Source organism: Chionomys nivalis, chromosome 8 (assembly GCF_950005125.1).
Source record: "Chionomys nivalis chromosome 8, mChiNiv1.1, whole genome shotgun sequence".
Taxonomy (NCBI): Eukaryota; Metazoa; Chordata; class Mammalia; order Rodentia; family Cricetidae; genus Chionomys; species Chionomys nivalis.
In genome coordinates this window covers 82,204,862-82,231,185 of record NC_080093.1, presented here as the reverse complement: position 1 = coordinate 82,231,185, position 26,324 = coordinate 82,204,862, and the positions used below count along the sequence as shown (strand labels likewise).

Here is a 26,324-nt window from a genome sequence, read left to right as displayed (position 1 = left end):
GCTTGCTAAGCGTCTCCCAGTCTTCTAATCTGCCATATAAGCTTTAAATTCTCTCTTCAATATTTTTACTTGCCCCTTCTTCTCCATAATAAAGATATAAATAAAAATGTCATTTTATTATTGTTATCTCATCACGTTAGATTTTACCCTGAGAAACTTTGGATTTTCCTTTATACTCTTTATGTTCTTGGGGCTTGTAGGACCTCCCTGACCCAGAACATTACAGGTGATTCGCAATGCTCTTGGTTGCCTACCAGAATGAGATTGTAAGACTCTGTTGCTGAAGACACTACACGTTTGGGTTATAAGACACTGAGAAATCAAGCTGAGCTGGAATTTCCTTCTAGCTGGCTAGCTTTCACAGTGCTGGAATTAGGTGCTATTTAAGCTTCTTAGAGAAGAAAAATCATTAACGTTCCTACCCAGCCATGCATCCTTTGAGCTACAATGAGGACTTGCCTGGTAAGATATTACTATTAAAAGGGTAATAATCCACTCTCTGCTTGGATTAGAGACCCATTCTACAGGAAGAAAATGAAGAGGGAATGTGGAGAAAATTCTTTCTCAAGCACAGAAGGGGTGAGGTGAGGTGAGGTGAGGTATAGAGGAGCGATCAATAGCTGGGCAGTTAATTTTATGAGGGAGAAGGGCCAACCCTGAAGCTTGATACTGTGAGGTTAAAGTAAGCCAAGTGGACTCTCAGTTCTGGCATTGGAAATCTCTAACCCCATCCAGGTTCTTCCCATTGGTATACTTTTGACAGTACAGGACTTCGTGACTACTGACTTCACTGACAAGTCTGTTTGGGATCTTAGATGAAGGAAGTGTAGAGATGGGTCAGACCGCAGGATCAGCTGACTCAGAGGGTCTGTGGTCAGGGACCCAGACAATGTTCTCTGCACTCTCGCTCTGTTCTGTAACGAGCACCTCTCACGACGGCATAATTGCTCTCATTGCAGTGGGTTTGTATTATCTTCAGGGTCTAATAGGGAAGAGACGGTCTCAGCTGGTGGTTCTGCTTAGAGAAAGAAAACCTTTCCTAAGATCCACTCTGTCATGACTCGGTGGCCTAAAGTCACTAAAGTCTTGGGTCACACCCTGAGCGTTCCACTTGCTGTTAGGTTAAATGATGTCACCTGGAGTGGAATGCATTTGGCTGCTCTTTTAGTATGCGTATGTCCTGCACAGTATTTGCTGGCCTGTGTGTCCCAGTGTCCGTCACACACCAAAACAGGTAAATATTTGGCAATAGGACAAAGGGAAAGATTGTAGGGGGTTAGAGTAAGCCAGGGATTTAGAAAGAAGGTCAGATCTGAGTCCTGCCTTACCTGTGTGAGGACTTCAGAGAAGAGGAAACCCGGAAGGTCTTCTGTCACACCTACTTCGGATCCTTCGAGCCCAGATTTGAGAGGAAAGAGACTGTACCTCCTCTCTCATAGGCCCACCTTGGCCTGTCTTTTCAGGGTCCCGACCACTGTGGGCAGGCATTGCTGCAGATTGGGATGAACATGATGGCACTACCTGGAGGCCGCCACCTGGATTCCATTCCTCTGCAAGGGCAGAGGTAAGTCATTCGCTTATACTACCCAGGGGAAGATTGTTAAGATCTGGTCCTTGGGAGGTATTAGTTGCCTTGAATGGAGGGATGTGGGTAGAGGGAGGGAGGGAGGTGGTATAAGGAGTGTATGAAGACAGGGGTTTGAAGGTATTTAGTCTGGAGGAGAGATATGTGGCCATCGGAGGTGCCTACTTCCGGTTGGAAAGTCCACAGAGAGTTACCAGTGCAGATTTGACTTGGCAGGCCATGGAGCTCAGAACCAGAAGCAGGGGTGGAAGTCCAGGGTGCTGGGTCTATGCATGATGAGCTTTTCTGGACTGCCCTGACTGACATGAAAGATCCCCATCCTTAGACATCCTTCAGGTTTAGTCACGGGGATAGCTGGTAACTTTGAGGAAGGCTTAATCTGCAAAGGAGCTGTGTGGTCCGGTGCTCCGGACTTCTGATAACTGGTCTAGCCTTGGATCCTTTAGATCCTCCATCATCACAGGAACTTTTTCTTTAGCCCTAGCATCAGCATTCATTAAAATCCTGTTTCTTTTCTGATTTTTTGAGGCACTTTGATGAGCTGTTTAGAGACGACATAATCCTGTTAAATCCTGTTTTGTTTTATTTGTCATGTTTTATGTCTTGCTGTTATTTCACCTTTTCTGTATCCCCAAGTTCCCACCAAAAATGCCTTGGATGCTGAGTCACTTTACCTTCCTTTCTATACTGCTCATTTGGTTTTGGGATAGCTGTATATATGTATAGATGAATAGACAGATATATGAATAGATAGATGATGGTTGGCAGGTAGGTACACAGAAGATAGTGTGATGCTTTAAAATAAAAGCATGAATTACGCCGGGTGGTGGTGGCGCACGCCTTTAATCCCAGCACTTGGGAGGCAGAGGCAGGCGGATCTCTGTGAGTTCGAGACCAGCCTGGTCTACAAGAGCTAGTTCCAGGACAGGCTCCAAAACCACAGAGAAACCCTGTCTCAAAAAAAAAAAAAAACAAAAAAAAACAAAAAAAAACCATTACATGCCAAAACTCCCTAGTGGGACAGATTTAATCACTCTCTATGAAGGCCTGGTCTAGTCTCCCAAAACCATCATTAGAAGGAAGTGGAGGAATTTGGCACACAGTTCTTGCATGTTCCCCAGGGCACAACACCATTAGAAGTGTAATTTAAAGCTTCCTGTAGGGCCAGAAGCAGGCAATAAGTGTTCATAGCTGTGCATGTAGTATGTATGGTGAAACTCAGAAATGGTGGGATGTGACTGTCAGGAGTCTGACGGAAGAGCTGTCCTGAGATGATCAAGTGCAGTCAGCTATGGCCATGAGGCTACCTGGCCTTAGAGCTGAGTTGTTCTTCTTGTTTACTGTGTGGCTGGTGAAAATTCTGGAGCACCATCTGTCCTCCAGTCCCCTCATGTTTAAAATGGGGATAATGACAGTACATACCATGCAGGGTCAATGTGAGGCTAATCAGATGAATATATGCAAACTATGTGGAGAGCTATGTAGAGAGACTATTGCTTAACAAGAGTCTGCTAATGCCAGGGTCACTGTGTAGGTGTTGTTCGAGAATTCTCCTTTCTGACCCTCTCCCCCACTGGTGGGTGACCTTACCAATAAATAGAAAAACACAGACTCTTTCAAAGTCTAGTATTTTAAGCTTGGAACAAATGGGAGAGTCCTGGTATAGAGGGTACAGTCTGCCTGCCACTTCACTGCCCATCTCTTCCCTGTGTGACATTAAATCGGGCTGTGGAACAGCAGTGGTCTGGCAATGGGATCCTAAGTGGGTGGGATAAAGTCTGCTCTAGGGCTGGAGAGGTGTCTGGGGTGGTGGTGGTAAGGAGGGTGCCTCAGCTTGACTCCGGACTCTGCTATAAGAAAAAAAAATGTTTTTTTTTTTTTTAATTTTTGAATTCATTTTATGGCTCAACTGTTAAAGGCTAGGTTCACAACCCAACCAAAAATATAAAATTCTGTTTCTTTATCTGTGAATAATTTGTACTTATGTCTGTGGCTTCTTATGAGACTATGAACCTCTCTTTCTCTGTCTCTCTCTTTCTCTCTCTCTCATGCACATATAGCCCCCTACCGCTACACACACACACACACACACACACACACACACACACACACAAAACCTATTGGCACACAGGGACTCCTTCAGGACAGTATAGGCTCCCTTGAATAAAGGATAAGGGGTGAGGGTCGGATCTTGGCAGACTTTACCTGCTAATCTTTCTTTTTCTCTCTCAAACTTCCAATGTCCCTAGATGTTTTAAGAAGAAGCAGAAGTTAGATCACATGACCGCAACATGGGAATCTAGCCAGCCTTATCTAGTAGGCCCTCCTTGGGAAGTCCAGGCAGTGGACTGGGCAGAAGAGCTGTGGACTGTGGAAGGAGCTGGTTACTGCGTCCTCATTCTATTGCTGTATTTCTGACGGGTCAGTGAGTCCAAGAGAGGGAGAAACATGTTTCCTTTCACATGTTAGGAAATGATTCACACATTCCTAGCCTAGTATTAAAAAGCTGATTGAAAATACTTGGGGGTCCGGTGCTCCAATGTGGGTCTTTGTCTCTGTCTCCTTTCATCGCCTAAATGTTTTTCTTAGGGTTCACCTTCTTAATTAGCTTCTCTAGGATCATGCATAATAGGCTCAATGTCCCCTATTCATGGCTAGAAACCAAATATGAGTGAGTACATTCCATGTTCCTCTTTTTGGGTCTGGCTCACCTCACTCAGGATAGTGTTTTCTATTTCCGTCCATTTGCCTGCAAAATTCAGGAAGTCATCGTTTTTTACTGCTGAGTAATACTCTAATATGTATATATTCCATACTTTCTTCATCCATTCTTCCATTGAAGGGCATCTAGGTTGTTTCCAGGTTCTGGCTATTACAAACAATGCTGCTATGAACATAGTTGAGCATATACTTTTGTCGTATGATAGGGCATCTCTTGGGTATATTCCCAAGAGTGGTATTGCTGGGTCCAGGGGTAGGTGAATCCCGAAATTCCTGAGAAACCGCCACACTGTTTTCTCAAGGTCCAAATCAAGAGCAGGAGACAGAGCACGAGCAAGGAACTCAGGACCGTGAGGGGTGCACCCACACACTGAGACAATGGGGATGTTCTATCAGGAACTCACCAAGGCCAGTTGGCCTGGGTCTGAAAAAGCATGGGATAAAACCGGACTTGCTGAACATAATGGACAGTGAGGACTACTGAGAATTCAAGAACAATGGCAATGGGTTTTTGATCCTACTGCACGTACTGGCTTTGTGGGAGCCTAGGCAGTGTGGATGCTCACCTTACTAGACCTGGATGGAGGTGGGTGGTCCTTGGACTTCCCACAGGGCAGGGAACCCGGATTACTCTTAGGGATGATGAGGGAGGGGAACTTGATGGGGGAGGGGGAAATGGGAGGTGGTGGCAGGGAGAAGGCAGAAATCTTTAATAAATAAATAAATAAATAAATAAATAAATAAATAAATAAATAAAAAAGAAAATACTTGGGGGTAAAACCACTGGGCCTGGAGACCTGTCTATCATGTATGTTCTCGAGCTGTAGTTTTGGATTATGGGATATTGCTCTCAGAGAAAGTTAGTTCCTGCTCACAGGATGTCAGGGGTCTGGTTTGATAAGTTGGGTACTATATTAGAGGCAGTCAGTAGCAGAGACTCACGCTGTGGAGTTCTCTCTTGTGGTGATTGCAGCAGGGTCCTCACAGCTAACTAAAGGGGCTGGCCTTAACCGCAGCCCATCACACCATGGACTCAAATGCATAAGTACCTTCTATGGCAAGTTGCTACTCACTGAACTGTCACTGTGACCTGTGCAATCATTGCTGTCTCTATTTTGCAAACAAGGGAGTCATAGGTTAACTTTTCTGGAAAGCAGCTTTTGCGGTGGTGTTGCTCAAAGTCCAGGATAGATTTTTGGGAGGCCCCTTGGGCTGAGGTTGTCAGTGTTTGTGGGAGGGCTGGGTAGAGGGTTAAACTGAATTTAATACTGGCTCTGTGGTAACTCACAGGGAGCTTTGGAATCAGAGTTGTTCATAGGTCCAAGTGGCAACTTTAGGGTCTACCTTGCTCTGTCATTGGGGAATAAAACTAGTTTCTGACCCAGAATCCAGTAAGCTGGGACATCTGCTCCAAGTCAGCCAGAGTGAAGTTCAGTAGAAAGACTACAGATTTCACCAACGAGAAGCCACCAGCCGCTCCCTCCCTGGAGTCCGTTACTAGCCAGGGAGATTTTCTGTTTTCTGTGTGTGTTCAGCCTGTGAGAGCTCACTGCCTATACTGCTGCAGCACAGCCCCGTGACTTCCTGGTTCTGAGTGCTGCCCAATGAACGAGCCACTCTTTGCTCAAAGAAACTCTGTGCATCAGTTATTTCCACATGAGTGTAACCAAATGCCAGGCAAAAGCAGCTTACAGAAGGAAGGGTTTTTTTGTTTGTTTTGTTTTTTTCTCACAGTCTAAGGGTTAAGGGTGCTGCCCACGGAAGGGAAGGCAGGTTAGTGGGAACCTGACTGAGGTACAGCCCACAGAAGGGAAGGCAGGTTAGCAGGAACTTGAAGCTGTTGATCACATTGTGTCCACAGTCAGGAAGAAGATAGGGTTAAATGATGGTGCTGAGCTTGCTTTCTCTTGTTTTCTTCATCCATGGAATGATGCTGCTTATGTTTCAAGTGTGTCTTCCTAGAGCAGTTAAACCCATATAGAAACCTGCCCACAGTAATGGGCAGAGGCTGGTCTCAGTTAAACCCATATAGCTAAACCCACAGTCACGGGCAGAGGTTGGTCTCAGTTAAACCCATATAGAAACCTGCCCATAGCCATGGACAGAGGCTGGTCTCAGTTAAACCCATATAGAAACCTGCCCACAGTCATGGGCAGAGGGTGGTCTCCAAGGACACTCCAGACCCAGGCTAGCCAACAAGCAATCTTAACCGTCACATTCTATGAAACATATATATTTTTTCAGTTTCTTTCTAAAGCAAGGGCAGATATAGGAAGGGCATGCCCCACCCCTCTGAGAACATGCCCAGAGGGTTTCACAGCTAAAGGCTTCAGGTTGTGATGTTTCCAGCAGCTATGTAACGAGTCTTTCTGTAAAGAAGTTTGGAAGCACTGGTTAATCTGCACCCCAATGAGACACTGAGGCTTGGAAAGGAGACAGAGCTGCTGTGTAGCAGAGCTAGGATGAGACTTCTATCCCTGTGCTGGAAGAGACTCAAGTCGGTCTGTTTAATCCACAGTGTTCTTAGGGCATTGCACAACCACACACTCAACTATTCCAGCGGTCATGTGTTTATCCACCTCCTGAAAAGTTATTGTACAAATATTTATTGATTGTAGACCCCATATCTTGTATGGTACGGTGTAGTTGAGGGCATGTAATGACCCGGTTGGATGTGGTCCCTGCCAGCAGGAAACTCACACTCTATCCAGTGACTTCTCTATTGGGCTGATTGTCTTAGATTTGCAGCACCTATGACCCTTTGACTGAGCATGAAGCTCTTTGTTTTGTGAATTCTGTTTAACCAGAAGTCTGAGATGACCGGGACTGGGTGCCCCTGTAGCTAGTGATGAGTGGTCCCCTGGTTGTCCAGCCTACTACAAAGATGCAGTGGGGGCCGCTGCAGGCCAGCCCATTCCTGAGTCAGTAATGACTTACATGTGTGCTCCCTGCTCTGTGGCTGCTGTTCTGCTGCTGAGGGTCATTTTCTGTGACGGTGGTGAAGTGTGCAGACTGTAATTGTCAATGGGATAATTGTACGTTTTTCTGTTGCTGAAGCCAACAGGCAGGCCAATCAAAGCTAGAATTAAATTCCCTCCCTTCTCTCATTTCTCAAGAGAAATCCACAGAAACATAGTGTGTGAGCTGGAGCAGGCAGACAGGAGTGATTCAGTTGTTATTTTTAAGAAGACGTTGAATATAAATTCCCACACACTTCTGGGAACTGGGGTTACAGAGGCATTGAATGTTGTAGCTGCGAGTTACCTCCGAGCTTATCTATGCCTGAGAAACTGAGGCTCAGAGCAGGGAGGGGAGCTGTTTATGCTTCCTTCCCCACCTTTGAGACCTTTCTTCCCTGGCTTTTATTTCGTAAGCCCATATCCCCACCCTGCCTCCAGAAATTTTCTATGGCAGGGATCTGTAATAAAGAAACAATTTAAAACATAATTTCCTTTTATGCCTTTAATCAAGTGAGTTTATGAGTTTACTCAATCTGGGACATGACGCCTTATCCAATCCATAGTTAGTGTCTTTAGCACCCAGGAACTAATGAGTAGCTCATTTTCATTTGTTCTCCTGCTATAATCAGATGTATATTATAGGATTACCATAAGTGGTTGTTGAAGGAATAATAATTTATCAAATGTCTGATGACCTGAGGAGATACTAGGTAGGCATTAACACTCGTTCCATAAGCATGAGGACCTTAGTTAGAATCCTCATCGCCTACCTAAAAATCTAGGCATGGCCATAAGGTGTCCGTAACCCCAGAATTGGGGAACAGAAAGAGACAGGCACATCCTGGGAGCTCACTGACTGTCCAGACTATCCAAAAGGCACTCTTCAAGTTCTGTGAGAGACCCTGTCTAAAGGCAACAGGTGAGGAATGATAAAGGAAGACACTGATTCCTGTCTAGCACCTGCACATGCATGAGCACACACAGCAGACTCTGTGTGCATGTCCCTCCCCCAAGTCCCCATAGATGTTTGATGAGTAGACAAGCCTTTGTTAGGGAGCTTCAGGTGTATAAGAGAACTCAAATATGCATGGCTTAGCAATGGAACTTCGTTCTTTTCCCTAAGACACTTATCTTCTGTCTCCAGCTTGCTAGTCTTTCTCCTTCTTCCCTCTTTCCCTCCCTTCCTCCTACCCTCTCTCTCTGACTTCCTTTTTTCTTTTCCTCCCTCTCTCCCTCCCATTTATATGTTTCTCTTTCCGCTCCTTCCTCCTTTCTTTTTTTATTTCAGAGAAAACAGCTGTTTGGAGGGAAAGGATAAGCTATTTATCTTGAGAAGTCTGAGTGGGAGCCAAAGGTTTGGTTGGCTGAAAGACTAAGAGAGTTGAGAGAGACATTTTCTTTCCATCTAAAGAAGAATGATTCAGAAATAGTTTTAGCCTTTGCTTTTAAGTTCATTGGAAGAGAGAAAGTCTATAATTTGCTCATCAAATCTCTTGTGGGAGGCACAGTGCAGCAGGGAGCATGGGTTGGGAGTCAGAGGCCAGCCTGCCACCAACTTGCTGTGTGTCCTTGGACAAACCTTCTCCTCCAAGGTTCAAATTTTTCATCCCAGGAAGGGGAGATGGTGCAAATTCCCCTGAGGCTTCTCTGGATTCAACATTCCAGGAGTTTTAGATGGTTTTGTCCCTTTGAGAACAAAATGACCTTTAGTACCACAGGGCAGGGAAAGCAGCTCCTTTGACTAGCAGGAGGTCCCCTGCGTCTCTCCTATGGGATTCTTAGTGGGGTTTGGCACCTGTCTTGTACCTGGGGTGAAACTGTAGACTATACCAGTTTCAAAGTATACTAGTTTCAGCTCTGATGGTGAGCTCTATAGCTTGTAAGAACTCCTTGATAGGGCTGGATGTGTGCTAAGGAAGAAAGGTTTGCTCTGGTTTGTTGGAGCATAATGCTCATAAACCCACAAGTAAAAGCATTCCAACACATGTCAGAATTCTCAGTCATTTCAAACTCACTGCTACTCCTTTGGCTACACTTGGCAGCTCCCCACTTCCCTCGTCATGATCCTATGCATCTTCTCCTTGGCACATGATACTCCTTCATCTGGAGCTATCTTCTTCCAAAGCCCGCTGAACTTGAGAGCATGCTACGAGGGTAGGAAACAGGGATACCCTAGCTCTAGCCAAGCTCTCCTTTCTTTTCTTTCATGACTCTCTGCTAATTCCCACGCACCGTGTGTGGCACACATTTGGTGGAAGGAACATATCTGTGTAATAAGAGGTTCCACCCCCATGAAGATCATATATGCATTTTCTGTTGCCATAATAAAACACCATTACCAAGGCAACTTACAAAAAAAAGTGTTTGCTTTAGGCTTATGATTCTAGAGGGTTAGGGTCCATCACGCCAGAGACAGCATGGCAGCAGGGAGCAGACTTGGTGACTGGAGCCGTAAGTTGAGAGCCAGGCCTTCACACATCTTGAACATCAAGCAAGAGGGGAAAGAATGAACTGGGGATTGCTCAGAACTCGGAAACTCTAAATTCTGCCTCCAGTGACACCCTTCCTCCAACAAGGTCACACCTCCTAAGCTTGCACAAACAGCCACCAACTTGAGACGAATACTCAAATGCCCGAGCCTATGGTGGGGCAGGGCATTCTCGTTTAAACTATCACAAGTACCTCTGCTGTAGAATCCTAGAACACCCAGCCCAGTGTGCACAATAGATTTTGCACACTAGTTCTTAGTGCCTTTTATATAGCGAAGCATCTCTTTACAGAGAACTCGTTTCGTCCAGCAAATGGGAAGGAGTGAGACAGAGAAATCCAAATTCTAGACTTGGAAGGTTTTGAAATGAAAATACCACTTGGAGTATGAATAAATTAAAACGAGTCAAGCAGAGAACAGATATGGTGTTCCACTGACTATCTACTCTAGAGTTTGGGAGCGCACCATACACAGGACCAATGAGATAAGCTAAGAATGAGGAAATGATACCAGGAACTGGAGGCCTGGTATAGGTCTGTCAAGGTGGGGATATCATTCCCTTGGGATCACCCCTAGAGATGTGTTCTCTGTGGTGGGCTTCAAAGCAAGAAGGCAGGGGGCCGTATCCAAGAGGCAAAGGCAGGGGTGAGATCGGTGAAGGGGTGGGGAGACCCCAAGGCTCTCAGCGTTCTGATAGTGTTACTCTCCCAGGACCACTGTTCATGTGTTCTCCTCAGCTTTTCTGCTCCACTACAGAAACAGCAGAGATCTATATTGATGGGCCCAAGCCAGTAGAGCCATCCTGAAGTCTCACACACTGTGCCATGGCTTCTCAGCAAGAAATGAGTGAAGGACTCAGGAAGTAACCAGCACACCATGGGCTCTAGATGGTCCCAAGCTTTACAAAGGCAGCATAAGAACAGTTTTGCATAGTGGAACAAGCTGCCCCTGGGTCCTAGAGGTGGGACCATCAGTTGAGTTTCTTGACATCGTCCAAGGATACAGCATAATAGAGAAGATAAAGACTCTGCTCTCGCGGTTTCTGAGGTTTGCTTTCTCATCTTCACTGTGTGGCATTGCCCAAATGTCACACAGTTTCAGTGATGGTAACTTCATAGGACTGCTTTGAGGGTTAAAGTGAGCAACTGAGATTGAGTTAAGCACTTAGCCCAGTGCCAAGGATGTTTATTAAAACAGTTTGCAGTGGGGTCTTACATGATGCCCCTTATTCCCTGTTTCTGCATCTGTAAGGAAGAATGGTCATCTCCAACCATCAAACCACCTTGAAGGCTGATACCCATCGGGGCTCTGATTGGCAATCCCTCCCTTGTTGGGGGTGGGGGGAAGTCTATTCCCTCTGACCTAGAGCCTCCTGGAGAAATGTTTTAGGAGTGCAGTGCTTGGTACTGGAGTTAGTTCCTTAAGATGAGGTTCTGCCACTCCCTCCCCCTGCTCAACCCCACCCTGCCTAATTCCAGCCTAAACAACATCATCTGGTCAGGAGTCTGGTGCGCGGAGACGACTGTGGTTGCATCTGGAGTTGTGTTTGCAGTCTGCAAGTCTCCAGCAGATCCAGATTTGGGGGCTTAGTCGCCTCATTCTAGATGTCTAGGAAAGCCTCGGTCTGAGAGCAATGGAGGAGCAACACGGGTAACAGAATATCTTCAGAGACATGGCAGAGCTCCTTGGAACATCATGCCTGTGAGATACCATCCCCCGGCTCCCCAGGCACAGGAAGGACCTTTAGAGCATCAGGTTCAGGTTCCAGTTCATTGTGGATATGGCAAAAACGGAGCCCCAGTCCCAGCCATGTTCCCTCAGACTCTTTGAGTGGAGACCCTTCAGGCTCCTGACTGGTGATTTTCCACCATGAAGGGAATGTGACTCATTGCCAGGCCCTCTGCCTTGACCTCAATTTTCAATTCTCCTCTGTGTGAGTAATAGGATCAGTTGTCTGTGCTCGCAAAGGACAGATTTCATGCATAGTGAGATGGCAGCTTAAAGTTCACGGTTGAGGACATTTGAACCACTAGAAGTTCGGGTGTGGCAAGGACAGCAGGATTCCCCACCGCATAGCCAGAGCTGCCCTGGTTAGCTAGACATTTTATGTTGGGGTCAATCAGCAAATCCAATAGAGAGGTGGGGCTTAGAGGTCCAGAGAGCTAATGACAGAGAGTCAGGCAAACTATGCAATTATGGGATGCTCAGTGCTAACGCAGTCCAAACCTTAATGAGCCACAGTCCCCAGACTCTGAAATTGAGGGGAGTATCTCATTCCATGGCGGCACAGTGACCAAGGCTGGGTGTGGATGAGTTGGTACTGGGGCTGCATCTGGGGGAAGGGACGTTTTCCCTTGCTTTGTCTCCTCCCTGGGAGACCCTAAGGACTCTTAGATGTATGTCCCCACAAGACCAGACTCCCCCTTCTGCAGCGGTCTATGGACCCTACTTGTATAGTACCTTGCACTGAAACCAAACAAAATGAAAACTAGTTCCTGCTTGTCTGTGACTCCTGTCCCAACAATGGCAGCATCAGTCACTGACATCCAGAGATGAAGTTTCATCTTCCCTCCTTCCCTCATGTCCCCTCACTTCCTTCCCTTCTGGGACAGCCACTTCTTTCTATTCCCAGTCATTGTCATTGTTGAGGCTCGGTTTCTCTCTTCCATGAACACCGTATCTCAGGCAGCCCCCAACTGGTACTTAACCCTGCTTTACTCCTCTTCCAAGTGACTCCAAATGTGCTCAGAGCTAAATCCAGATTCCTAAACTGACTGCATCCAAGGTCTTTGATGAGGGACAAACCAGTCTATCTCTTCAGACTCTTTCTTTTGCAGCCCCCTGCTTTAGTCAGGACAGCTCCGGTGGGATTACTAATTTGATCCTTTTGACCTTTGGACAGCATGTGCCCCTCTGCATAGAAAGCCACTGACTTCTCATGTTGGTCAGCCTCTCTTCCCTGAGACAGGGTAAATGCTATTTCCTTTGTGTAAATATTCACGGCGATGTCAAGCAGGCTCCGTCTTCTGTAATCATGGAGCTACTTCTTCACAGCCTCTGGATGACAGCCCGTGTTTAGTGAGCCTGAGATGGTAGTTTTGAGCAATGGCTCTGTCGTGTACCCACCATGGGCTCCACCCTGCAGCAGTTTCCTCATCGGAAGTAATAGTAGTCCGTCTCACACAGTTTTGAAAGGAGGCAGTATAGATAGAGGCTTGGAGTCCCAGTTGGCTTCTTGCTGGATCTCAACACACCGGCTACTGTGAGGATTACTTTAGATTTGGTTGCTGGTATTGCCTCACTGTGTGATGTATTAATGAGCCTTGTTAGGACTGAGAGCTTCTCTTGCTCAGCTTTTGGAGCCTCTAGTGGTGTATGGTGTGTACGTAGAAAACATTTGATTATAACCTGGGCTTGACACATCCTGGCTAGGGGAGTTGGTACGATGAACAACTTCTTCTAGTTGCATCTGAGGATGTTTTGGAGGACAGAGCCACCAATGCAACTCAAAGGAAGAACTTTATGTCCTTCAAGCCTGCCTGTAACTGGAGGCAGGGATTTGTGTCAGAGCCTGAGGCTTGCATGGTGGATGAGATGAGGTCCAGCCACTGGGGTGGATGGTAGGGGAGCTTCAGAAGTGTGGCAGGTGGTAGAATGGCTGGCTGGGGAATCTTCTAGAGATGGCACCTATTTTTTTTTTTTTTACTTGCTTTCCACAGAATGACCCAGTGCTCTTAGGATGGCCACCAATGTACTGGATCTGAGAGGACTCCTGTATGGGTCATGTTGGTCAAAGGAAGCCTTTGAGGCAGGGAAGAGAAGAGAGCAGGGAAGACACAGCTCATACCTGTCTAGTGTTCACATCAAGTTCCATGGCATTGTCATGACAATGGAGCTTGAGCACAGGGACAGATGAACTTGAATTCCTGTGTGTGTGTGGATGCATTTGTAGTCTTTACCTACGGGCACTGAACCTGACATTGGGACTGTTTGTAAGATCCTTTAATGTAGCACGTAATAACATGGTGCTAGAGTCTGAAGTGTTGGGTTCAACACCAAACGTTGCTACTTACGAGCCTCAATACATGCTACTAAATCACTATGGGCTTTCTTTCCTCCCTGGATTTCTATACCCCTAAGAAACAGACAGATTGGCAGCTACTAGTGTTTGTCATTCTTATTTTCAAGGAATTTAAACTTAGTTAACATAAGTGGGGAACAGCTTCAGGGTGCTAGGACCAGCAGCTGGGGTACATGTAGGAGAGGTGAGGTATACACAAGCTGAACTGGCCCAGGAGATAGTCCTGGACTTCTGACAGTTTATCTCCTGTGATCCCTTTTACCCAAAGAAATGTTTACATGACCCCAAATATATAGGCATATAAACTATGTATATAATCTAATATTTATTAGTAATAAATCAGAAATAAATTTATCTTAAAGCAACTCTTTTTGTATATATACATTTTTCAGGTATAAAAACATATCTGCATCCTAAAGAGATTGAATGTGCTGTTTTTTTCATAAAGAGTTAAATCTTAGATGACTGACTGACCCTGTAGAACATAGGATAACATCCATGATTTGTAGCTGATTAATATTTTAACTTTATAGTTAATTAAATTTATCATTGTTAGTACAATGAATCATATTCATTTAAATACATAGTAAAAAATAACAAGTATATATGTGCTATTTCAGAAATTGCTAGAAATTCCATCCTAGTCCTTAGGCAAAATTAATGATGTTTTATGAAACTAAAATTAGCAACTCAAACAGCCATTTTAGAGTGAAGAATTCTAATACAACTCAAGGATATGCTAATTTGGTATTTATATGCTGAGGATGATGGTAGGAAACTATTACAAGGATTTAAACGGTTGATACTGGGGCATGATAGTGGACTCTCTGGAGCATGCAGACATGGGGGCATATGAGGCATGAACTCATCTAGGAGTTCCTCAGAGATGAGTCAGCACGTGAAGAGACATGTAGGCAAGAGGTCAGGACTGAGAGATTGACAGTACTTGGGGACAGTGATTGGAAATGATGGGGAAGGTGTAGGCGAGAGAACCGGGGCCCAGAGCACAAGAGCTCATAGCCGTTATGCAGTGGAAGAGGGAGGACAGCCTAGGCAATGGCTCTGAGGCAGGTCTCTCTCTTGTGGACATCATCACACTGACTCTCAGACATGTACAGAGCCAACACACATACGCACACACATACACACACACACACCCTTCACAAAGGTTTGAAGATAAGCCATGGGCTGGAGAGACGGTTGCTGCCAAGCTTGGCTACCTGAGTTTGATCTGTGGGACTCACATGGTGGGAGAAGAAAACTGACTCCTGCAAGTTGTCCTCTGAGCTCCTTCTATGTGTATGTGCATGCTCACAATGCAATAAATAAACAATCGTTAAAAATAGCAAGTCATGAAAAAATTAATGAAAGATAAGCCATATTAACAACTTCTTTCAAGCTAAAGGCATCTGGAATGCCAACATTAACAGCATTACAGAGAGGCCAGCTGTCAAAGGTATGTGCTAGCTGATTGTGCTGGAAACAGATGTCTGGTTCACGTCCCTTGGCATTCTGAAACAGAATGAACCTGAAGATCTGAGAGTAAAACAGTCCCACTGGTCAGCCTTACAGACCAGGTAATGGTAACACACATCTTTAACACTAGTAGCCACAATGACAAGAATCTTTAATCCCAGTAGCCACACTGGTTGCCATAGAAACCGGGTGATGCATGCCTTTAATCCCAGACCTAGAGAGGAATAGAAAATGGTATGAACCAGGCGGTGGTGGCACATGCCTTTAATCCCAGCACTCAGGAGGTAGAGGCAGGCAGATCTCTGGGAGTTCAAGGTCAGCCTGGTCTACAAGAGCTAGTTCCAGGACAGGCACCAAAGCAACAGAGAAACCTTGTCTCAATAAAATAATAAAATGGGACAAAACAACTCTCAACAGGTAGTCTCATTCTGAGATTTCTGGAGGTAGGATTGCCATTTTAGACTGAAGTTGAGGTAAGAGCCAGGGGCTTGCTTTTCAGACCTCTGGGTTGGCTTTATTATTAAAATACAATTGACATTCCACTACATTTTCCCTCTTTGTCTAAAATAAAAAGGCTATATTAGTTATATAAGAAAACTATATGCAATAAGTACAATAACTATATATAATATATACAGACAATAAATACATCAATGATGTCTAGTCCATTGGCATTTGACAAATTTAGAGAAAATATTTCATATCTATCATATCTTGGTGAGTCCAAAGTCTTATACCTAATTTACTTTCTATCCTAACTTGCTTTTGCATCTGATAAACTATAGCTATCTAATTTTCAACTCCCTCAGAGACCCAAGAAGGAAATAATCTTCCAAAAAAATGTAATGACAGAAACAACTGGCTACCTAGACAGCCACCCAAAGTTCCTCTGCAACATTGGACATCCACCTTTTATCTACAGGCCTAGCATATCTGACAGGCTTTTCTGTGATGCAGGATATTTTGCGTTCTGCTTGTCTAATTAGGATAGCATATGGTAAGCAGTTGAGGCAGGGCATTTTCTTGTCCAGTGGCTTATTTTTGCTTCAAAGAATGAAAGCTTCATGTGGAGTTTCTTTGATGCTCATTGTCTTCTCTGAGGTAGATTGGTTCTGCCAGGAGCATATATGTCTTATTGTCATAAAAAAGAAGAACCTAGGTTATTAAAACATCTTAAATGCCATATTTTGTAGATCTCTGAAGTGTTTGAAGATGACCTATCTATCTAAAATATATCTTTGCTTGACTTTGAAAACATACCTAATTGTCTACAAGCTTGCTTATACTAGGTGATTAACTACTAACCTATATTTTCTTATTATCCTAAGCAGTTGATAATAATAATTTTCAAGGACTAGAAATTTATGTCACATTATTAAATGAGTTATATAGGTGTAATACCTTGAACAAAATTAGAAATGTATGTACAAAATTAATTTTTAAAAGTTAAAATGTATTTCAAAATTTTAAAATGTATGAAAAAATTAATTTTAAATTTGTATCAATGTATAAAATTTGTGTACAATATACAAAAGTCCAACTCAATGTAAAACATTTAAAACTAGTAGTTGCTTTTTAAAAGTAGATTCAATAATTACCTTTTTATCTTATCATATCTATATCTTACCTTCTTATTTTCAGAGCAGATTCAATAATCTATTGTTTTATCTTATATCTTTATCTACCCTTTTTCTTTTCAGTAGATTATTAAATATACTGTTCATCTTATCATATCTATATCCTCCCTTTTTCTTCTCAGAGTAGATTGAATAATCTACCCTTTTATCCTATCATACCTATACTATCCATAATCCATTAAACAACCAAAAACCACCCACCCACCTCTTGGGAATGTGGGCATCATAATCTTAAATTTACTTCCTGGGGATGAAGGTATTTTTAGGGGATTCTGAAAGAAAAATTTGGGCTAATCGTCAAGTCTTGGGAGAGGGAGCTGTATCATTCAGCCTATGCATCATGGGAAAGTGCAGGGGTGTCTCAAGTCCTGGCTAGAGGAGTCTGTGAGACTGGGTCATCTCAGCTAGCCACCTTGAAATTGTTGTGAGCAGTTTGTAGTACAAAGTCGATCTTTAAGTGGTGCTATCAGCTGACTGGCATTATATGAACCAGTGGAATCATTGTTGTGGGGCCCCATATTATTTCTGGAGACATCAAATATTACTGTAGGAAAATTTGTTGTTCACTGTAGAAAGCATAAACTTTAATCATATCAAAACAGAAAGTTTAAATTTTGATAGACATGCATTCAAAGAAAGGTACCATAGAGATGAAAACAGGTATGAGGAGAAGTAGAATTTTTGGAAGCAGAGTTTTGACAGCCTTAGTCTCAAGATTTTTAGTTTCCTTTTGTCTCACGCCAGGTGGCTCCTGATATGAGAAAGAAACTCTGAATTTTTCCTTAAACAATATGCTTGGATTTAGAGAAGAAGATCCGCTGTGCAATTTGAAAGTCAGCTTTGATTTTTAAGTGAGTCGTGACTATCGTTTTACCGAGAAGAAGGGAGATATGTATATTTAGGTAGTAAAATTTTACCCTGCAGAGGATATTGGTACCATAAGTCAGATTTCTCTTTGCTTGATGATTGTTTTCTGGATAGCTATCTTTTCTTCTTTAGTCATCTAGATGTCCAAGATCTCTCAACTTTTTGAAGATGGGTATTTTCCTGCAAAGAGAATCAGAACCCTGCTCCAATCTTTATGAGGTTTCCTTACAACCTGTAGGACTGTTACCTCTGTGGATGAGCTGTTATTTCTCTTTATCAAGAGATTTCTCCTTTTCAACTGAATCTTAATTAATTTTGATGGTATCTGTAGCTTTTCTTCTCCCTCAGAAACAAGAGTAAAACCCCTTCTCTAATGTAGCACATCTCTTGGTTTCCATTCTGAGGTCAACACACCCTTGAAATACACCAGCTGATTTAATTCAGAAGTTTTTTTTCTATTATCCAAAGTCTCTGCAGCCGTTGTTCCTATCTCATTAGCATTAAGAAAATTCAAGGTTAATAAAGCATTACGCAATCTATCTCTGGGGGTCTTTTTCATCCCTTTCTGTTTCTTTAACATATCCTTTATAGTACAGTTTGATCTTTCTGTAACTACCTGACCTATAGGATTGTGTAGTATACCTGTAATATGCTTTATATTATAATAAGCAAAAAACTGTTTCACTTTCTTAGAGACATTCTGGAGAATTGTCTGTTTTTATTTGTGTATTTATGTATTTATTTATCTATTGACTGATTATTTGAGCCTAGACCCAATTCTTAGCCCTGTCATCAGCCCACTATAGGGATCCCTCTGAGTGAGGATACTGCTAAAGCATGCCCGTGAATACAAGCCAGAGATCACAGGGGCTCAGTGCGCAGGAGGTATCCACATGGCCACAGTTCTAATCCCTGTGACAAAATGGCCGACAAGAGTGACTGAGGAAAGGAAGGGCTCTTTTGGCTCACAGTCTGAGGGTACAAGCATGGTCTGGAAGCCATGTCAGCAGGGCTTGAGACAGCTGTTCATGTTATAATCACAGGGATGTGTGGCAGGGGTCACACTGTATCAGTAGTCAGGAAGCAGAGAGAGGTGAGTGCTGGCATTCAGTTTGCTTTCCCCTTTGTGTGTGCTCTGGGCTTCCAGTCCCTAGAATGGTGCTACCCTCAGTTAGGGTAGCTCTTCCCATCTCAGCTGAGCTAATCTTGCAAATTCCTCTTAGACAAGCCCAGAGGTTTGTTTTTTCGGGGTGACTTTGAATCCTGTCAAGTTGATTGGTATTTGTTATTAATTATCATAGGATGCAGAGAATAGTTTCTCTTTGAAACTGTTTTGTTGGAAACTATATTAGGTCTTACAAACAACGGGGGAAGGGGGAAGTAAGACTCTCAAAGTTGCCTATTTCTTGAGAGAGTACTGTAGACCTCAGAACGACTGTGCACAAATTGCTTTGTCCTTTGTACTCGGGTTGTTGATGGGCACCACTCCCCTTTGTCAGGACTCCTGGGGTTATCTAGTATACAGGGTCCAATCTTTTACCATGTTATACTAAGCATTTTAATGGAAAAAAAATGGCATAGGGCATAGAAGGGAAATATGAAGTGGGCAGAATGAATAATAAACTTGGGAGATTCTGGTTAATTTGGGGGTAAAAACAGCTTGGGGAAGAAGATCAGTGTATGGAGACGGGAGACAGCATAGAAGAGCAGAGGGGACAGGAGGCCATTTGTCACATGATGGGTGGACGGAGGGAGTTTGTACAGTCGCCTGACATAAAGAAGAGCTCACTAATGTTCCTAGCACTGCACAGATGCACTCGGGGTACGTGGGGAATCATGCCGTCTGAGCACTGCAGAGTGGCGACGGCGCTCAGCTAACCTGGTAGGAACACAGAATTAGAGACTTGACTGTCCCAGTGCCCTGCAGAGACTCATGCTGGGGCCACTCAGCACGGGACTCTCAGAAAGAGCAGAGACTGAGTGACAAGCGCAGGGGAAAACTTAAGCAACGTGCGGTGGAGGCGTTTTCTAACTAACCCCACCAGTGCCTGGGGCAGAAGGGTTGGAAGTTAAAACCCCAACCACACTGTCAATTATTTATAACTCATTGCATAAATTATTATGTTTAAATTGGCTGCCTAGTAAACAGTATATAGTTTTTGCACCACAGAGGTTAGGTCATTCTAAATTAATCTATCCTTGTTTTGATGAGAGAGGGGGAAGGGAGGAAGGGAGGGAGAGGAAAAGAGAGAGGGAGAGGAAGAGAGAGAGAGGGGGAGAGGGAGAAAGGAAGGAGGGAAGGACGGAGGAAGGGGGAGAGAGAGAGAGAGAGAGAGAGAGAGAGAGAGAGAGAGAGAGAGAGAGAGAGAGAGAGGTTTCCTCATTGGACCTTTTGGGTCATAGTGAGGCAGATGACACTGAGATGTTTTGCCTTGGGGCCTCCAAGAAGCACTCTATTACTCAGAGCGAAATCCAAAGTGTTTACACTGCCTCGGCAGCCACTGACATGCTGGCCAGTCTCTTTTCAGAGCTCACCTCCTGCTCATCTTTCTCCTATACACTATAGCTGTGCTGTCTCCCCAGTAGTTCCCTTCCAGGGCCTTTGCCTGGGCTCTTTCCTCTGCCACGAACACTCAGTTTCCATATTTTATCACGTCCTTGCCTCCTGGGAGAGTCTGCTCAGGATTTACATTCTCAGGAAGCTATGCATGGCCACTCATTGAAAATGGCAATGGTTTACTTATGTCTCACAGGAGCTCTCTATTAATTTTTTAAAATTAATCTATTTATTTTATATACCAGCCACAGCCTTCCCCCACCCTCTCCTCCAAGTCCCTTTCTGCCATTACCCCTCCTCCCCCCAATCCTCCCCTCTTCCATCACTACCCAGGAAAAGGCAGGTCTCCTATGAGTATCAATAAAACATGGTATATCAAGTTGCAGTAAGACTAAGCAACTCCCCATATATTAAGGCTGGGCAAGGCAACCCAGTATGAGGAATAGGGTCCCAAAAGGCAGCAAAAGAGTCAGAGGCAGCCCCGGTTCCCACTGTTTGGAGTCGCATAAGAGGGCCAAGCTACACAACTGTCACTTATATGCAGAGGGCCTAGGTGAGTCCCATGGAGATTCCCTGGTTGTCAGTTCAGTCTTCGCGACGCTATAGATTAGCTAACTGAGCCGTCTGTTGTCCTTGACCCCTCTGCCTTCACAGTTGCATTCCTGATCTCTCTGATTCTGCCTCACCCTTTTGGAAGAAATGATCAGCTGTTGAACACCACACAGTTCTCATTTATTCTGTTCTTATTATTTACTTTGCTGCCTATCATGCTCTCTCCATAAAGGGATGGATGCTGGTTGTTTTATTTGCTGTTTTATCTCACCTCCTGTTACATCACAGGCACTATGTGAATGATGGTTAAATAGAAAAATGAATGCTCAGATGGCCTCCGTGAGAACATGGGGAACATACACCTGCATATGTGGAAAGAAGAACCACGGAGGGCGGTGAAAGACTGAATGTCTTGAAAAGTAGAAATGGAGAGTGTTTTAGAGTTCTGTCTGTCTGTCTGTCTCAATCAGAGCTCATCATCCTCTTCCTAGTTCCTTTCTCCACCCATTTTGCTACTGCAGTCACATATCAGGGTCTGGTCTTTGACTCCTCTCTCATTCATTACACCAACGAACCAGAGTCAATGTCTTCATGATTTTATCTTAGTAATAGTCTTTGTTTCAGTTCTGAGGTTGAACACAGGGCCTTGGGCATGGTAGGCAAGTACTCTGCCACAAAAGTATACCCCAACCCTTCCTTGACCATTTAACAGTTGTTTATTTATTTTATATGTGCGAGTGTTTCGCAAGCATGAATGTATGTGTACCACACGCTTGCCCAGTGCCCAGTGCCCAGTGGCCATGGAGGTCAGAAGAGGACATCAAATCCCTGGAACTTGAGCTGCAGATGGCTGTGAGATGCCATGTGGATCCTAGGAATGGGACCTGGGTCCTCTGCAAGAGGAGTCAGTGCTCTTAACCATTGAACCATTTCTGCAGGTTTCTTTCTTTCTTTTTTTTTTTTTTTTTGGTTTTTTGAGACAGGGTTTCTCTGTGGTTTTGGAGCCTGTCCTGGAACTAGCTCTTGTAGACCAGGCTGGTCTCGAACTCACAGAGATCCGCCTGCCTCTGCCTCCCAAGTGCGCAGGTTTCTTTCTTAACCATTCTTGAAGGATTGTTCTCCAAGAACACTTTTTCTACTGGAGCTCAGGATTCCTCTTCATCTTCTATTTGAATCTTTTTGGCTGAATAGAAAAATCCTTGGCTCTCAGCTCATTTCCTTGAGCATTTCATTGTGACTACTTTTGAATAAGATGTTGGTCTAAAAACATCTAATAACATAAATTTCTATTCTTTATCTGTAGCTTGGACTTTCTTCTAGATATACAAGGGGCCTCTGCACCCATCTTATTCCATTAGTCTCTTGTTCAATTAGCTTTGTTAGTCTTTATCATTTATTTATTTTTAGAGAGTCTCACATAGTCTCATCTGGCCTTGAACGTAGCTGAAGACGACCATGAACTTCTGATTATTCCGTCTCAAGAAGGTAGCAAGCTCCTCACCTGGCTTGTTTCCTCTGCAGTGTTCTTACTAGACTAAGTCTAAGATGGACGTCTATGTTTCCAGGCATGCAGCACGTTCTTTCAATGCATCCCCAAGTTTGATAGATGTTATGATTTGGCTCCTAGATGTTCTCCAAAGGTTCCTTTGTTGGACACTTTGCTCCCAGCTGGAGAAGCTGCTGAGAAGAATAGGAGGTAGGGGCCTAGTAAGAGGATGTGAGATTGTAGGGACAAGGAGCTTGAAAGAGGCTTTTGTACCTCACCACAGTAACCATGGACTGAAAGCTCTGAAACCATGAGCAAAACCAGGTCTTGCTTCATCGTGAGCTCCCTGAATGCTTTGTCATTAGAAAAGATGGCTAACACACCCCGCCACCCAGGGGTAAGAGTGTCTCCACTCAGAAGATCCAGTGCTCATGTTCATCTCAAGGTGGTATACTAAGAGCTAGCCCTGGAATGTGGTCCCTAACTCTGTGAATTACCTATTATCTATCTGCTCCAGCCTCCGACCCTGCTGTACTGCCCCGTCACCCTTCAACAGCGTATCAGGGTTTTCAGCATTCATGTCTGGATCCTACCCTCAAGTAGGTTTCCGGCCTTCTGTCTCCTCACTATTCCTGCTTTTTCAATTGTACAAATCTAACCCAAGGGACTGATGCATTGTCCCTCTGCCTATCATACTTCAAATATACTTCTTCTGCCTTAATGTGTCCAAACAGTCCCCTGCCCTACAGCACTCCCCTCTGAGAACACTTGCCTTGAGCTGTCTGAAGAGACAGCCTCATCCTCCTTTCAATTCCCAGAAGACATTTAACTATATAGGAGAGTGAGGATTAAACTCTGCCTAGACAGTTGTGTTCCTGTGTGTTTCAGACAGAGTTCTGCAGCTGACAGGCAACAGACATAACTCTTGGATCCCAGTGGACCTGGAGTTTCTCCTGCACAACCCAAGTTCCACCATTAGCACAATGTGAAGGCAATAGCTTTAGTTACTATGATTCTTGGCTTAGTTTGACAGCATAGGAAGAGGATCAGATTAATGCAGCTTAGTGCCAAAGCTTTGTCATTCTGCCTGGGAGATGTATTAGTTACATCTAACTAATTGTTGTGAGCAAATGCCTGAGACAAGTAATATATGGAAGAGTGCATTTTGGTTTATGATGTGAGAGGATTCAGTTCATGGTGGAGGCGTGGCCACAGGGACATGAGGTGGCTGGTACTATTTGCATCCACACTAGAAGCAGTGAGCAGCTAATCCCAGTGACCAGCTTGTGTATAGGTCACACATGGCCTATTGAGCTTGTAACCAACTGTCCTGCCATGCTGGGGGATGACGGTGAGCTTTCCTGCTGTCTCCACACTCCTCTTCTTCCTTTGAGCTGCCCCAAAGTTCCTTGTGTCAGCTTCCCTGTAGTGCCTGACATACATGTGACTCTAAATACAATGAACTCACAATGTGTTCAGTGTTTCATTAATGTCTGAAATTACTGAGTAAATGCAGTTAATCTGGCTCATTACAAGTTTACATCCACATTATAGAGAAACTGGAAGTCAGGAAAGTTGAAAGACAGAAGGGAAGAAGTCTTTATACCACCTCCCCTAAATCCTTAGGACTTCTACCTTTTCTTTGAAGATTTTCTCTAGATTATCATGTCTTTGTTGCTGTTTTAACTTTCTGCTTATAGTCTGTGCACACTGCTGCCTATGCTTCTTTGGGAGACTATTTTCATTGTTAAACTTTCTAGAAGGCATTGTTTTAAGAACATGCCCACAATATGTCCAAATAGGTCTGCCACAGCTCACTTTATGCCATTGCAATTTGATACCTTCTATCAGGAGTCATGGCCTGTCATAGATCAGTCTGGTCACCTGCCCTCAGTGTACTGTGTCTCCATCTTATTAGCTGTTGGGTGATGATAATGAGAAATTATGGAGAGAATTGGAGAAAGAGTGCTAAGTTTAAACTAGATGCTCGGCCAACATCGGTGGCCTGGGACGGGAGCTCTCTGGAAAAGGTGGAGTGTTGGCCATCACCCTGCCACTGTTCCCTGGTTGCAGGCTACCCTTCATGCAGGTGGACTCGGTCCAGCGCTGGATGGAGGACCTGAAGCTCATGACCGAGTGTGAGTGCATGTGCGTCTTGCAGGCAAAGCCCATCAGCTTGGAGGAAGACACACAAGGTGACCTTATCCTAGCAGGGGCTCCTGGCCCAGGAGATCCATTACAGCTGCTCCTGAAGCGGGGCTGGGTCATCAGCACAGAGCTTCACAGGATCGGGCAGAAGCTGGCCCAGGACCGCTGGGCGCGTGTGCACAGTATGAGTGTGCGTCTGACATGCCATGCACGCTCCATGGTCAGCGAGTACAGCACCATCAGCAGGACCTCCTCACAGGAAATGGGCCAGGTCAGCCATGCCAAGATAGGGCTAGTGGGTGCTGGGTGGGGGGAAGCCTTCCTGTATTCTGGGGTCTGAACCTTTCCTGGCTAGTGGTTTCCCTTGTCTTGTAATAAAGTAGAGAAAGATAGTGAGGACATTTAATACAGACTTATGCAAGGCATTGCGGCAGGTGCTTTCTGTCCACAAATGTCTCTAATCCACCCGCCAACTGTGTGCAGAAAGAGCTCTAGAACAGGATGTGTGGCTTCAATGATCATCTGTGTTACGTGACATTGGCAAGTCACTTGATTCTCCTTGCTCTAGTGCTTTCTCTCAGTGACTATAGCAATATTTATCCCGCAAGGACGACTGAATAATGACAGGTAAAGCATGTCACGCAGCTGACTGAAAAGATTAGCATTATCATGCCCGTTTAATTGTTGAGGGGGTGAACTCAGAGGCTGAGTCACTTGTCCCACGTTAAGCAGGGGATAACATGGAGGAGGGCCAGACAGACCCAGCGTTTCTGATTCCAAATGCATTTGAATCTTCCCACAGTCAAAAGTGAACCACTGAACCCCCACCTCCCTCATTGGGATTTCTCTCTTTCCTTTCTTTTTTCATCTTACACCTTAAACTTCTTCCTTCACTGTGCAAGCAGCGGGTGTTGGTTCCTTCTTTGAACTCAACTTAAATGCCTCTTCCTCCCCAAGGCTTCGCAGATATCACAGTCTAACTAATTGTCTGCTTCTTTTTCTTACTCTCTCAGTGCATCTAGCCTTGGCCTCTTTGGCTACGCATGTCCCAGGTCACAGTGCATTCTGGGTTCTGTGCCTGTTTCCCTCACTTTCAGGCCACAGAGGACCCAGCACAGCAGCTGGTCCTCAATGGAATGGCACGATCTTTTCCGGTTACAGGCGGAGAAACTGCTCATGGAGAAATGTTCTGAGCTCTCAGCGGTCACTGAGAGGTAAGTACGCCTGGGCTGCGTAGCCTGGTGGCCCCCTGGCTCTAGGAGGAAGGCTATCTTCTCAGGGGGTTCCACTAGCTGGTGGTAGGCTGGAGTTCTTTCTTTTTCCCCTAGGCATTCCCAGAAACCTCAAAGGACAGACTATCTTGAAGTCAGTGTAGTGATACATGTCTGTAATTGCAGTGCTTAGAAGGCAGAAGCAGGAGGATTGCTACAAGTCCAGCTGTGGTTTACCTAGTGAGCTCCAGGCCAGCAAGGACTATATAGTAGAACCAAAAAGTAAAATAAAATAATGAAAGGTTCCCACAAGGTCTCTGTCCCATATTCAGAGCCTGGGGAAAGGGAAAGTTAGGAGAGAACCTTGGGCGTTAGTGGAAAGCTGTTTGGGGTAAGCTGACAATGGGAGAAGGTTTACTTTAGAGTTGGAGGGCCCCCATGACCTGTAAAGTGAAGGCAAGATCCCAGGCCAGGTGAAAGGTGAACTCTCACCTCCACACACATGCGCAGAGACAGAGATGTCCACAGACACGCACTCACTGTCACACAGACATA

At 44.6% G+C, this 26,324-nt stretch overlaps 1 protein-coding gene across 1 annotated transcript in view; it reads left to right on the top strand.

Annotated features, from left to right (window-relative positions):
- The window catches only part of Insc (INSC spindle orientation adaptor protein), a 108,075-nt gene that overhangs the window by 23,113 nt on the left and 58,638 nt on the right, over positions 1 to 26,324 (top strand). Inside the window, exons 2-4 of the mRNA XM_057778993.1 lie at positions 1,464 to 1,564; positions 24,484 to 24,829; positions 25,720 to 25,772. Coding sequence (XP_057634976.1) covers positions 1,464 to 1,564; positions 24,484 to 24,829; positions 25,720 to 25,772 — 500 coding nt within the window. The remainder of the gene's footprint in view (positions 1 to 1,463; positions 1,565 to 24,483; positions 24,830 to 25,719; positions 25,773 to 26,324) is intronic.